This window comes from Sarcophilus harrisii, chromosome 3, assembly GCF_902635505.1.
Source record: "Sarcophilus harrisii chromosome 3, mSarHar1.11, whole genome shotgun sequence".
Taxonomy (NCBI): Eukaryota; Metazoa; Chordata; class Mammalia; order Dasyuromorphia; family Dasyuridae; genus Sarcophilus; species Sarcophilus harrisii.
In genome coordinates this window covers 165,496,914-165,512,237 of record NC_045428.1, presented here as the reverse complement: position 1 = coordinate 165,512,237, position 15,324 = coordinate 165,496,914, and the positions used below count along the sequence as shown (strand labels likewise).

Here is a 15,324-nt window from a genome sequence, read left to right as displayed (position 1 = left end):
CCAGATGGCTCTGGAGAAAAAATTGAGGCAGTGACCTTGCACAGCTTTCCCTCACTTAAATCTAATTCATTTGGATGTCATTGTATCACCTCCCAGATGTCATGGTCCCCTTCAAGCATGAAAGATAAACAACAATTAAGCACCTGTTAAGATGGGGATACAAAATAAGGCTCTCAAGAAGCTCCCAGTCTATTAAGCCTAGAGACACCAAGAAACAGATAAGATAAAGATATGCTCATAGGGGGCAGTCTCAGGGAGAAGATGGCAAGATAAAGGAAATCCAGAAAAGGTTTGTTTCAGAAGATGGGATTTAGTGGAGACTTAAAGCAACAGAGATGAGGAAAGAGAACATTCAGGGAAGAAGTCACCCAGTGAAAATACTCAGGGTCAGGAGAGAGATCATCCCTTTGAGGAACAACAAGGAGGCCAGTACTACTGGATCACAGAATGCACAGAAAGGAGGAAGTTAAAAGAGACTGCAAAGGCAGGAAGGGCCAAGTTAACATGAATTTTAAAAGCCATCCAAAGGATTTTATATTTCATCCTGGAACCAACAGGGAGCTTCTGGGGTTGTTAGGATCAGATCTGTGCTTTAGAAAGGATGGACTGGAGTACAGAGTTAGGGAGACCCACTGGAAGGCTGAAGTAATCCAAGCATGAGGCACTAAGTGCTCATGTCAGGATGCCATCAGTGACAGAAGAGAAAAGGATTCTATAAGGGCTCTTACAAAAGTGGAAACAATAGGATTTGATTGCTGAACAAGAGATGGGAATAAATAACTGAGGTGTCAACATCTGGGTTGCAAACCTGGCTTTCTGGAAGGATGGTAATTACTCTCAACAGTAATGGTTAAATAAGGAAGAGGAGAAGGTTTTGGTAAAAAGGTAAGTTCCATTTTGGATTGAGGGATATTCAGTCTGAGATTTGAGACTAGAGATCGGGGAAGGGGAGATCTGGACAGGGACATTTGAGAATCATCTGCACAGAGAGGATAAATGAATCATCAGTTTACCAAGTGAAAGAGAAGAGCAGTCAAAGAAATGGTGGCCCAGGATAGAAGCTCTAAGAGACTTACCTCCATTGTCAGTGGGCATGACTTGGAAAATGAAGAAATAGGAAAGGAGACAGAGAAGGTGTGGTCAGGCAGGCATGGAGGGTCTAAGATGCGTTTGGCTTAAAATGGATGTTAGGAAAGGTCAGAATATTGTGAGGCTATTATCACTATATTCAGGTCAAGGGCAAGCAATACTTTATTATTTTTATTATCTTTATTATTCCAATTTTTGAAATTTTGCAGTGGAATTTTTACTTCCTGAAATGTAGAGAACAGAAATATTTTTGGATACTGAATTGCGTTCATCTTATTAATGAGAAGGTAGCATAATAGATAAGTTGAAAGAAAGTTAGCATCAAAGGCTCTCTGACCTCTGTCCAGACTCAGGTCTGTGAGAAGTCTTTTCTAATTCTCACTCCCCACTTCCCCAAGAGGTAACTTCCTATCTTATACTCTGCATATAACTTACATGGGTCTATTTATAGGTGTGCTCTCTCTTCCATTAGAATGAGTTCCAGGAGAGCCATGACTGTTTTTTGCTTTTTTCCTGCAATTCAGTACAGTGCTTGGCACACACTAAGAATTTAAAAACTCCCTGTTGATTGACTGATTTCACTGAGCTTGCTTAGAATACAAAGTCAGCAGTCTTTGTAATAAGGTTCTTTAGTAGATGATTTTTTAATTCTGCCAGAGACCTTGGAAGATATATAATCATCCTTCTGAGGGTCACTGAGTTGTGGAAGAGTTATGCTTCAACAGCTGTTTTTCTCTCAATATATATAGCCTTTTGTCCTCTCTTCTTCATTTTTAAAGAGTTTCACTTACGTTAGATATCCAGAAGCTTAACCCTCATTTCTGTCATTCAAGGTGCTCATCTTTGTTGACAGTAAATTGAAAGAGAAGGAAGCAGTCCCCTCAAAGTAAATCATTCACAGAACCTCCTTGTACTTATTTTGTTCACAGTCACTGTGAAATGTTAAACTATTTAACTCTAAATAAAATATTTTCAATTACTCAAATACCTGAAAATTTTAGAAAATAAATTCCCACTAATAAACCTTACCCTCTAATTCAGTGTAAAAGGGAAAAACTAGGCACAGTTCACATTAGGACAGGAAATTTTTGTAAAAATTGACCCACTTCCAAAGGCTGGACCTTTCTATTCAACAGTTGTACTTCACTGAGAAAGATTCTATCTTACCAGTGCAACACTAACCATTATTCTTCTGATAAGGAAAGCCAAATTGCAACATACCTTTCCACTCACTCCAGGAGAAGAGTCGATCATGTCAATACCTCCAGAGTTGGGAAGGATCTGCCCATTGCAAATGACATGAGGTACATAGACATTGCCTTCAATGCAACATTCTATGAATTCCATATTGTTTTCAGTCAATGTGCCCGTTTTATCTGTGAAGATATATTCTACCTGTGGAATATAGCAAATATACTAATCAAGTATTCGAATTAAAGTTAACCTTGAGAGATGTCCCAGGAGTGAGGAAAACCTGGGCTCAAGTCCCACAACTTATATGTATGAGCAAATCACTTAATTTCTTAGTGATTGCACAACAACTGTCAATCTGCATTGGTTACTTCATCAGGAATTAACAACAATGACAGCAAAGGTCTGAATTTAAAACAAAGAAATAAACAAAATCCTATCAAAAACTGTAACTACATAGATATCCAATACAATTAAAATGGAAAGTCTCAAAGCAGGATGCTCATAAATTAAATCCTTTGTGAATACTGAAGCAAGTACACTTATTTTCTCCTAAGATCAACATGCTCTTGTGATGGTGGGTTTCTAATATTTGCTCTCAAAGCAGTAACTTAATGACTACAATCAAAATTTTCAGGAAAATAACGCATTTCATTTGACTAACTGGCATTTCTCTAAAAAGAGGTAAAATTAGAGGGAAAAATTGTTAATGTTTTTATCTACCTAAAGTTGGCAAATAGATACTGCTACCTTGCAGTCTAAGCAAAATCCAAGCTTATTCCACAGCTCCTGTATTACTTTTTCTTCTACCAACCTAATTTTTAAAAAAAAGTTGTTACATGAAGCTGGGCTAAAAAGATCAAAATGCTTTATTTTGAACAGAGAGAAGCTGAGAAAATAACTGTATAACGAATGAAGGCATTAAGCAAGATGACAAGAGTAGCAGGAAACTGTTAGGCCAAGTTTATCCACAAAACCACATCTAGAAACTGTATTAGACTGAGCCCTAATGGGGAAATTAAAAAAAAAAAAAATCAGAGTGAATCATTTTTCTAACCCAGGTCAGCATCAGGAGGGTGAGATATGTGAATCCTGGGGATGGGGTCAGATCAGAAGCATGAATTTAGAACAAATAAAATTTTAAAACACCTACTAGTTAGTAAGATTAGTTATCTTGTGATACCAGGAATTACAAATATCTTACAACTACTTTAAAAAACTAAATAGATCTCATATACAAAATACTAAGTAACATTTATAACAATTGTTTAAAGGCTTCTGAAGCATTTTCTTTTCTTTTTTTATTAAAGCTTTTTTATTTTTAAAGCATATGCACAGATAATTTTTCAATATTGACCTTGTGTTCCAAATATAGCTTTGTGTTCCAAATTTTCCCTTCCTTCCTACCTCTTCCCTTAGATGGCAAGCAATCCAATATATGCTATACATGTTAAAAAGTATATTAAATCCAATATATGTAAACATACAATTATCTTGCTGCATAAGAAAAATCTGATCAAAAAGGAAAGAAAATGAGTAAAAAAACAAAATGCAAGTGAACAATAAAAAGAGTGAGAATGTGATGTAAAGCATTTTCTTTTCAACAACCCTGAAAGGTAGGTATGGCAAATCCTATTGAAGTAAGGAAATAAAGAGATTAAAAGACTTAATTGATCAATCTTTATTAAGGACCTACTGTGTTTCGAGGCAAGATGCTGAGCACACTTGCATGTCTAAGTTTCTGGGGCACAATTAAATCCTTGCTCTGGACTCCAATGACACACTTTTTCTATCCTTATGATTTATCCCCAAAAGTTGTTTAATGAGGCAAACTTAAGTTGTTTTGGGAAATGTCTCTAACCCATTCATTACACATGACAACTGTCAGTGCCCAATCAGAGATCATATGACCATGTTACCTGGATTTTGATGAAGTTCAGCAATTCTTACACTTTGTCAATTTCCACATCTATACACACTGAAGCAAATAAAAGGGAAATCTAAAATATCACTTAAACTGCTATGTTTAAACATGCAGGATCCTTGAATCTAAGTGACAACATAATGATACTTTAGGTGCAGTTCAAAACAACAACTTTAATCACTAAGAGAGAAATGATCATTTTCTCCATTGCTATTAATTATGTAAAAATCTTGTAAATGATAAAACACTGAGAGAGAAATTACTTAGTGATTTTCCCCCCCTATGCTCATGTTTCAGAGCAAAAGACAGTTATTATCTCAGTGGGTGGCTTGCTTGCTAGATTTAGCTATGTTCAATTCAAGAAATGAAACCTTCACTCAGGAAGAGCCTGTGGTGGACATTGCAGTTTTGAGGATTTATATATTTCTAGTTCATATGCCAGAGAATAATTACATGCAAGCAGAGAAAAATAAGTTGGTTTCATAACATTTAAACAAAGATAAACACCCTTTTTTCCTTTGTGATCTGGGTCTCTTAAGAATCTCAGCATATCATCACCCCTACCAAAGGTTATAGATTAACAAATATACCTTGTATAATTGGCCCAGAATACTTTTTTGTATTGGATTAAAGTCAAGACCAAAACTCTATATGCCACTTTTCTTTTTCTTTTCATCTTTTTTTTCAACATTCACTCTTACAAAATCTTGTGTCTTAAATTTTTTCCTTCCCTTCCCTTTACCCCCTTTCCCTAGATAGCAAGTAATCCAATATATGTTAAACATGTCATGCCACCTTTAACACAGGATTTTGTTATAATGAACTCCATGTGGAAGGGCAGGAAGTCTAATTTATTCATTTGAGCAAAAGCTTATTTTTGTAGAATATTGTTATAAATAAGCAGAACTTGGAAACTTATTATTGACAAAAGTTGACATATTTTTCCTCTTTTTGAATTTCTCCAATGTACCATACAATCTATCTTTCAAAGGCCATATGGTACTACATATTGGACATTAAAAAAAAAAAAAAAACTTATTTACAAAGGCATTAAAAACTTAATGCAAAGAAATGTTAACTAGAACAAGACATATAGAGAGCAAGGGCAACATAGTGAGATTTAAAGATTATCTCTATGCTGGCCAAAATTTAAGGTTCTTAATGACCAAAGTACATTCTGTATTCATGCAAACAATTTATCTTGAATTGAGGAGAAAGACACTTTCTCAGACATAACTTCTTTTGAATGGAAGAAAACTATTTAGCAAACAATCTTAAAAGTCTCCCCGCCCCCCCCCCCCCTCCGGTTAAAAATATAACTAGGAACTTCTTCCTGGAAAGAAATAAATATCGAATGTTATCTTTCCATAGAGATAATCTTTGCTGAAACCCAAATGTCTAAGAGCCTGATACAGTGAGGGCTGGCAGAAGGCCTCAAAGCTAGTTCTCATTAGAACCAAAGCTCATAAGATAATTATTTATATTGGAATGAGCAAAATATGTAAGTATCCTGAAGGAAAGCAAGTTTCTTTCTAAGTTCTTTTCCTTCAGATAATTCATACAGCCAAGAAATAACAATGTTTCATGAATACCATGTCTCAATTTTACAGTTCTGTTGCAATCAGTCATTAAAACTTTTTTGTTTTCCAAATTACAAACATGGAAAAAATTGTCCTTTTTCTTATCTGTAAATAATCACATTTTCAAATGGTCATTTTTTTTCTGGTCTTTCATCAATTACAGGATATATCTAAATGATGTCATATATATAAATTGAAACCAAAAAAAAGGCTGAATTATTTAGATTTTTTGCATACATTCATTCAAGTAGCAGGAAATATTCAAACATCTATCAACAGAGTTAAATTTCTAAGTTTACTTACTACATTACCTACCTGTCCTAATTCTTCATTTAGGTCAGAGGTATTAACTAGAGGTCCTTCACCTGTTTCTTCATCAAACATATCTTCATCCCAGGTGAGAAAATAAGAGCCCAGAAATTTTTGCATTTCAACTGTGACATACATGGACACTGGAATAATGTAGTTGAAAAGTACCATAAAAGCCAGGAAGTCTGTGAAAGCTTTGAGAAACTGCAAAAGGAATAAGAATATATATACATTTTATTGATGTATTAAGCTTTCTATTTTCATAATCAATGCAACACATATACAATTCTCTCTAAGCTTCAGGAATGTTCAGTTATTCAAATCTATCTATTGTTAGTCTCTCTTCAGGTCTTATTATTTAGCCTCTAGGTTTGAATTCTTGTTTAGTATCTCACAGACTTTACATTCTTTATCCACAAACTAATGTGGGAAAAAGAGAGAAAGACTGGCCATTTAGATTGCTTACTTTTAGGCACATATATTAAAGATGCTCCCTTAAAAAAAATGTTTAGGAAACCCCAGGATGAGGGAGGATCTTAGGAGAAGAAGAGTTCCTTAATAGCAGCTCTGGGTTTACATTATCCATTTCCTAATCTCTCCCACTCTATATACATACTTTACAGATAAACAACCGGTGGAATAAAAATTGAAGTTGTATTCAAGAACTTCAATTATCAGAAATTTTTTTTAAAATCCCAATTAAATACAGACCCAATTAGCAAGATTTACATTAGCACAAAGTACTGAATATCTGAATGCGTCTTTGTTTAAAATTGTATTTTATTTCCAGCTAGCTATTTTGATAGACAGAATTGGATGGCAATCTGGAAGAGGGAGAGAAAAAATACTAGAGGAAATGATGATGATGTAAAAAACTAAAAGACATTAATAAAGTTTATGTTAAAGAAAAACAAAACAAAACCAACAGAAATATCTGCATGCTGGGAAGAAATGTACATGGTTCTAGTATTTCAAACACAGAAGTATGTCTTGCAGTTAAGTTGAAGAAATTCCAAGAAAGTGTTGTAAAACCAACTTCTTCCTAAGGACAAGAAGGTCATGTCTCAGATTTTTTTTCCTTACAATGTGCCTTCCTAGAACTCTTGACCATTATTCTTAGTCACAGTTTATTCTTACCATAAACTAACATCACTTATTTCATTGAGTCATCATCAGTAGGATTCATTTATTTCCTGCCTTAGTTGTCCTAAGCAAGAGGATCGAAAATATGATCACTATCACTGAGAGGCTCGAATTGGAGGAATGAATTTGCTGTGTGATATTATTGACCTATTTAAGATGTTTCTCTGTCCACACTATTGTCAGGCTCAGACAACTAGGACTACTATGATTCTCTGCATCATGTCTAGTTGGGAGGTGTTCCATGATTTTTCCCATGACTGAGAGGCAGTGTGACAGAAGAAAGATTGTTGTATTTGAAGTAACTACACATAGACTGGAAGATAAATTCTGTCACTTTCTATTTATATAACCTTGACTGGCCAACTTAACTAACCTCTATAGGTCTTAGTTTCTCATGTGCAAAATAAGAGGGAAGAAGTAAATCCTATGGCCTCTAGGAGGTCCAATCCTAATTTGATATCTATAAGATTATGTTTGCTTCTTCAGAATTTTTGAATTCTAAGTTCTATCTTTCTTTTGATAAATATAAGTAAATTAATTGATATAATTTGCTAAGGCATATAAATGTTATAGTCGCAGATATATATACACAATTATGCACAGTTTTGTTAGTTTTTTTTTCAAAAGGCCTTTCTCCCTTTGTTAGGATCTTTGTGTATTGGAAGTTTATTTCTCCTCCCCAGGAGAATCAAAGTTAGCATTCCTATGCAGAATCACAAGGAGAAAGAAAAGAAAAATAAAAACATCAGCATTTCAATCAGAAGGCCTTTGATCTTCACTAGAGAAAACAACAGAAGGCCATCCTCCTGACATTTGCCAGGAAATTTCAAATTGGCTGCAATCCTGTATAACTCTTGTAGTTTTAACTACTTACTCTTTTTTGCCTTCAATCTTGAAATCAAACCTCTTCTATTTCCCTAATTATGACTTTGTGGATAAATGTATTTCTGTGCCTAAATAGCCCCATAGCCCTTCGAATCACAAATAAGATCCTCCACATTCTTCTGGTTGCCTGACCTCAAGTAAGTGAGGAAGCATTCCAATCCTCCAGTCTCAGCCTCCCCAGACAATTACTGTATGCAAAAATCTCAAAACATACATCTCGGAAGTGAAGGTAAAAAATAAGATTTTGTTCTCTACCTGCTACCATCCTGGAATGCTTGAAAAGAAGAGAGCATCTCTAATATGTTACACATGGAACTTTTTTTATACAAAATGAAAAACTGTCACCAATGTAGAATTTGGAGGAATTCAACATTCCAGTCTTCTCTTTGGTGAACTATAAAGACCATTTTTTAATAATTCTCTTTGGACATAGAAGTCTATTGAAAAGACATTCTCCTTTTTCCCTTCTCTAATATGGAAGTTAAGTTACCAGAGATTCCCTCATTTGGAGATACATTTACTATCACATGCAGGAAATGAAATGGGTGAGAGAAAATGATCATGTCTTCTCATTTTATTATTTCTCAAATACATAAAGATCTTCCATTCCAATTGCTACTAAAGTGAGTAGTTCTAATTTATCCAATTCTTTCAAGGGTCACAATGCATTGGGTTCTTCATTTTAATAAAAATGTTATGTAAATCACTTCTGAACACAATAAAAAGAGTCAATTATTTTGAGTGAAATTTTTCATACCAGGTTTCTCTGTCTCTCTGATTCGGTCTTCTGATTAAACCAAGGCTCGTCTCGAAATGGATCACTCTGCCACACATATTTCAGGATAGTATTTATCAGTGCTTTACTGATTAGGATACAGAGGTATACAACAAGGAATACATTCATTGATCTAAAATAAAAAGACAGTTATAGTTAATTTTGGGGGGAAGCACAAAATCTATTACAAATACACAAACAATATATAAAACATGTAAAAACTTCAGCAAAGTTTCTGACTTTTGCAAGCACGAATGAAGACACAAATTTATTGTTACTATTATGCACTCTTACTTTTGGCATTTAAAGAGAAGGATAGGATTTTGTAGATCATGGAGGTGACCCATATATAGCCAAAATAAGTAATATTCATTAAATTTCAAATAATTGTTCACTTCCTTATAACCTGAACTAAACATTTGTAGATTTAACAATCCAGAAAGTTACGAGCGCCTTTTAAAATCAATTTCTTCTAACATTAAGTGGTCAAACAATGAGTTCAAGATTCATAAATTTCACTCACAGCATTAACACACAAAAAGGCTAAATGCTCTCATTGGAGAGGAATTGCTGAAGAGGAATCAAAATCTTAGCAATTTTTCTGAAACGAAATCTAACTTTTCAATATCTATTTCTGAAACAAATTTGTTATGTGTGGACATCTGGGAGACAAAGCATCCTCATTTATAAAGAACAAAATCTCAGATTTTACTTCTGATGCAATAGCCAAGAAGAAATCAAGTGATAACTTTTAAAGGTCAATTAATAATCATGCAGACAAAATATACTTCATAGATTTTTCAAAAATACAGTTTGCTAAAAGTGATCAGTAAAAAACCAATAGGCAGAAAAGAGATCTTAGAAGTTATACGGTTTTTCTAGTTATAAGAAATTTGAAACACTAATCCTTTCCCTATCCTTCAAAAAAGTGAAGAGGAAAAGCCAGCATTTAACTTGGGCCTCTGATATTCTAATTATAATTAGTTAATAGGAAACTAGTTACAGAATAAAAGATATTTGTAACCTTTTAAAAGGTGCAGAAAACATAAAATTTTCTTACTGTATTTAAGACAAATTTATTTTGTAAAGAAATTAGTCACTGGCAATTGTTTCCCTAATTTAAAAAAAAAAAAAAAGCTTATCAGAGGTGATCTATTTCATATGACACGACATATACATGAGGTCATATGTATACCTATTTGATTCTACTGTACCTTTTGAATCACTTACATCATTTCATGCACTACAAGCATTTTGAGAGACAGCTGGGTGGTGCAGCAAACAGTGCATAGTCATGAAGAGCTGAGACTTCAAATCCAGGCTCAGATACTTACTAGTTGGATGACTCTGGGCAAGTCACTTAACGCTAATTCCCTTTAAGTTTCCTCATTTGTAAAATGGGGATAACACACCTGCCTTCCAGGTTTTTTTTTTGAGTATCAAAAGATAATATTTATAAAGCACAGTACCTGACAAGTGCAAAGCGACGTGCAAATGCTAGCTATCCTAGAAGCAGCAAGACTTACTTTTCTACAACAGATCGTTTCTGTGATTTAGACTGGTAATTTAATGCCATCTTAGTTTCCATGCCAGTATATATAGCCACACCTAAAAAAGAAAAATGTTTTATCAGAAACATAAGCATGCCTCACTTAAAACAGTAGCTATATTACTTATAATGGTCATTAAAAAGTGAAGTTTTACAATCATTTTAATTTCACAAAATCAGCTTAAAAAATCAAGTCAAATGATCTTTTCACAGGATTATTTTAAGATAAAGAAATCTCCTCTTCCCTTATCCTTTTTGAAATCAAAATGATCTACAATTGATAAAGTTAGATTTTTAAATATACCGTACTTTATTACAACAAGGTTATTTGTAGTGTATTTTATGATACAATTAATTAAAAAATACGAAACAAGAAAATATTGCCCAATAAGCTAAGTAGATTGCTAAGGAAATGCAGCTTTTAAAAAATATATAGAGAGAGAGATCTTAGAATAAATTCCCTATAGAATTTTATTGACTGAATTCTTGAATGGATGCGGCAATCTTGCTCTTCTGAGTCTAAGAATATAGGCACTTAATCTGTAAACAATCATATCAGCTCCCATGGCTGGATCTGTTGTGGTTTATATATTGATGGTAATTTTCTTACTGAGGTATAATTATAGTAGCGAAGACTATAGTACATCAAAAAAAAATGCTTTTATAATGCCATTACAGATTTAAAATTTTACTTAATGTATCCTTATTAATTTTAGAAGCTGTTATTAATAATTCATTAATTAAAATAGTTACCAAAGATTTTCTCAGTGTTCTTTAGAGAGGCTCCCCTAAGAAGCAGGTTTTCTGATCCTAATGACCTGCAAAGATAAGGATTATTGGATATGTTAAGTGCTTATAAAGATAAAGTTAGTAGAACAAGACAAGATTATAGAATGGAAAATTACTGATTTGTTTAATGGGGAGGGGGTTGACTCTAATTAGGAGTTGTTTCTATGTGGACATTATGTTCAAGTGATAAAAGTAGGTCCAGTTTCACTATAAAATTAAATCCCCTATTAACTATATATAGGATTACAAACATATTACTCTGCCTTAATAATCTTTCTTGCTTCTAGGATGTGTTTAACATTGCAGGAAACGCAATTTGAAGACTTAAAGTTGGTATATGAGATTTATTTATTTTCACTTTTAAATGTACAGTTATCCTTTCCACATTGTGGTTTGGGGAATAGTGCTTATGCAAACCAGAAAATATGTGTGAAATTCTTTGGCCTTCCTTTTATATCGTGAAGAAATCTGAATTTTTTTTTCCTTTATGGGGTATTGAGTACCTTATTGTAAAATTTGGGTTGATATATATATATATAATACTATGTATATATTTTATGCATTCCTGAGTTTCTAAACTGCTTCTGTGCTTTTTACTGGCCTTTATGTATCATCTGTGACTTCTACAAAGTTTCCCCAAAATTTTCATTTAATTTCTTATGTTGACTTGCAACATATTGAAACTGATGGGAAACACTGCAATGTGAAAGGATAACAGTGTATCAGTATCTCACATACATAGCCACGTGTTATTTTACATTTTAGGGTTAGGCTTCAAACATTTATGGTAAAAGCCTGCCTGGATCAATCAAGAAGCATTTATTAAATACCTACTATGTAGCAAGCACTATGTCAGTCTCTGAAGATATAAATAAGGCCAGACAACATGTATGCATAAAGAAGGCAAGATGAACAAGACCTGTGATTTTACTTGGATGAGAAAACTCTCCCTACCAACAAAGAATGGTAGTATCCTTCATGAAGAGTAATAGGAAGTCACTTGCATAGTATGTTGCTTTCAGTTATGTGAAACTAAAACAATTCTTTAATGTAAGGTTTCTTGGTTCAAGAACTAGATAGCAGTGAATCCAGGGCATTGATCACATGAAGAGAGATTCTTTGGAATATTCATAATAAAAGTGACATGTATTTCCTGAGGCGACAAGATAGTTTTAACCTCCATTAGTCTTCTTGACAATCATTAAAAACACAGACTCTTAGGCTAGATATTTGTCATTTAGTGATGATACAGGCAATGTCAAATTATATTAGCAACATATTCAGAATAAATTTTAAAACTAGTCATGAAAACAGATTTTGACCAGAAGATATTTCTGAACAACATGGGAAAAGGTGGCATTTTAAAAAGATAAAATATTTGATCAGACTGGGGGATTGGGAGGATTCATTTTTGGCTTTTAACTGGGAGTACTTAATTTCAGTTAGTTCCTTATTTTTGCTTCTGGAAGTGAGAAGGAGTTTAAGGAATGGTTCTTGCCTCTTTGGGTACCAGAAGTTATGAATCAGAAAGTAACAATTTTCTCTTTTAAATAGGTACAGATCTTTCAGTTCCACCAAATTTAACAGAGAGCTTAAAAAACCCAAACATGAACAGACATTGAAATAATAGAGATATCTGAAAAAAGCTGGATTAAATTTTTTAGCTGTATTTTGGTAATTTCCTTTCAATGACTGCTAGACAACAAACTAATTTTAAATGATGGCACAGAAAGCTGTTTACTTCTGCAGGAAAACAAATCTAATTTCATCCCACTGGCAATATTTACTCAGTCCTACACAAATTACTTCTCACAATACAAAAGAATTCATGAGACTTTATTTCTTCAAAGATGCTTGGAGCCCACCTTAGGAATAACACAATTTTATAAATCTACTAGGCAATGGCTTTATGTTTTCTGAAAAGCATTCACCAAACTGTTTAATAGAGAATCGTAATAAGAATGCAGATTTTAAAATGCATGAGTGGTTTTCTTAAAAAAAAATTAGAAAGAAAACAAATTCTAATCTCAAAGTCTGGTGATTCTTAGGTTCATCTTTCCTTTAGTAACTCTATGCCTCTCTCCCCACCCCCAAATCAGTAATAATTTTCCATTCAGCTCACTTTCAGTGACAGGTGAAAATATTTAAAGTATCATGTTATCTTACATCAGGTTAATAGTAATTTGTATCTTGATTTAACAAATTATTTTTAAATTGCACACTTCAAAACTTGATTTAAAACTCCTCAGTATCAGAAGCCAAATATTTCATTAAAAATAACTCCCCATTTTTGAAATTAAGTGCAAACAAAATACCCAGAAATTCAGGAATTTCTTTCTTCTGTAAATAAAAAGGTTAGACAAAAGCAAAGGCAATAAGCAGACTCTGAAAACATGAATTTCTGCAGCATTGCTATCTCCTTAGCACTTAATTGGTCTTTAGAAAATATCATATAGTGACTATTGTATTAAATATTCAATAAATTGCTATTTCCTTGTAAACCCAGAGTGTGACTAGTCAATATATATAATTGACTATCTAAGACTCTTAAATGAAACCATCAGCTATACTTTATGTAGTATGCTTATTTTTATAACCTGACAACAACTTATTCATGTTCTTTTATCTATTGTAACCTACAGATATGCCCTTTGTACAAGGCAATCCACTAAATCTGGGAAGAATGCTAGAAAGAAATGTTGCTTCCCGCATTGAGTTTTAAGAGCTGAACTAATCTACTTATTCCAGTAAAATGGTCACCAAATTAAGAAACGTTCAACTTCATGTTCCAAAATATGTCTTTAAAAGAAATTATGAGATGGTTATTTCTAATGGGAAGGCACTGCATTACATTTTTTAAGCTACAACTATGCTCTTGCCAAGAAATTCAGTAATCTAAGGTATAATTCTCAGGAGACACATTCAGAAGAGAAAATACAACACATTTAAAAAGTTATTTACTTTTAGATTTTTCTACATAGAAAAAGTACTTTGTAAAACTTGTTTTAAACACAAATATTGACACATAACTTCTCTTAGGCATTTCAAGCTTCATAGTATAAAATCAAGCCACATATTAATTAAGATACCAGCCTAAGACAAATCAGAAAGGAATCTTACAGAAAATTCTAGACTCCTTGCACAAGGGCCTACCATAATTATTCACTAAGAAAATCTCTTTAATAAAGAACAATTTAAAAAAATTAAATGGAGAAAAATAAACCAAATGTTGTTCTTAAGATAAAAATATAATCGTTTACCTTACAACAGGCTCATTTCTCTCCTGGTAAACATGTATGCGGCCAACAAATCTGAAATGACAATACAGAACTATGAATGAAAAATCAGAAACAACAGAAGCATCCATGAACTTGAACACATGCTTTCAAATACATTTCTTATTAATATTGTGAACATGTCCTCATATGAAGTGCCATTATTTCTTCATAACTTATACTTATGCTTAAACCATTACTAGTTTTAACTCTTTTCCCTTTCTTCTTTAGTTATAAGTTGATTGCTTGTTTTCATTTTACTTATAGTACACAGCACTTCAGTTCCTGAACTACTAGATATGATTTCCTTGAGTGCATGAACTTATAATTGTGAAATCTGTAAAATTTAAAAGTATTTAATTTCTAAAAAAAATATGGTATCTCCTCCCTCCCCCAATTACATGCTAAAACAATTTTTTAACATTTGGGACTTTTTTAAAAAAAGAGCTTTTAATTCCAAATTCTATCCATCCTCCTACAGGTTATACATGTACAACATGTATAAAACATCTCCATACAAGCCATTTTATGCAGTTCAGATGGAAGGAAGATAGAAATGTTATACAATATCCATTCTTTCTCTGGAGATGGACAGCAAGCTTCAACATGAGTCCTTTGGGATTGTTTTGTATCTTTATATTACTGAGAATAACTAAGTCATTCACAGTTCTTCATCTGACAATATTGCTATTACTGTGTACAATGTTCTCCTAATTCTGCTTACTTCACTTTGCATCCAGGTTTTTCTGAAATCATCCTACTTGTCATTTCTTATAGCACAATAATATTCCATCACAATCATATACTACAATTTG

General features: G+C 33.2%; 1 protein-coding gene across 1 annotated transcript in view; it reads right to left on the bottom strand.

Moving 5' to 3' along the window:
• Positions 1-15,324, bottom strand: part of ATP11A (ATPase phospholipid transporting 11A) — a 213,664-nt gene that overhangs the window by 56,042 nt on the left and 142,298 nt on the right. Inside the window, 6 exon segments of the mRNA XM_031958733.1 lie at positions 2,311-2,484; positions 6,100-6,297; positions 8,879-9,029; positions 10,423-10,504; positions 11,199-11,263; positions 14,495-14,545. Coding sequence (XP_031814593.1) covers positions 2,311-2,484; positions 6,100-6,297; positions 8,879-9,029; positions 10,423-10,504; positions 11,199-11,263; positions 14,495-14,545 — 721 coding nt within the window.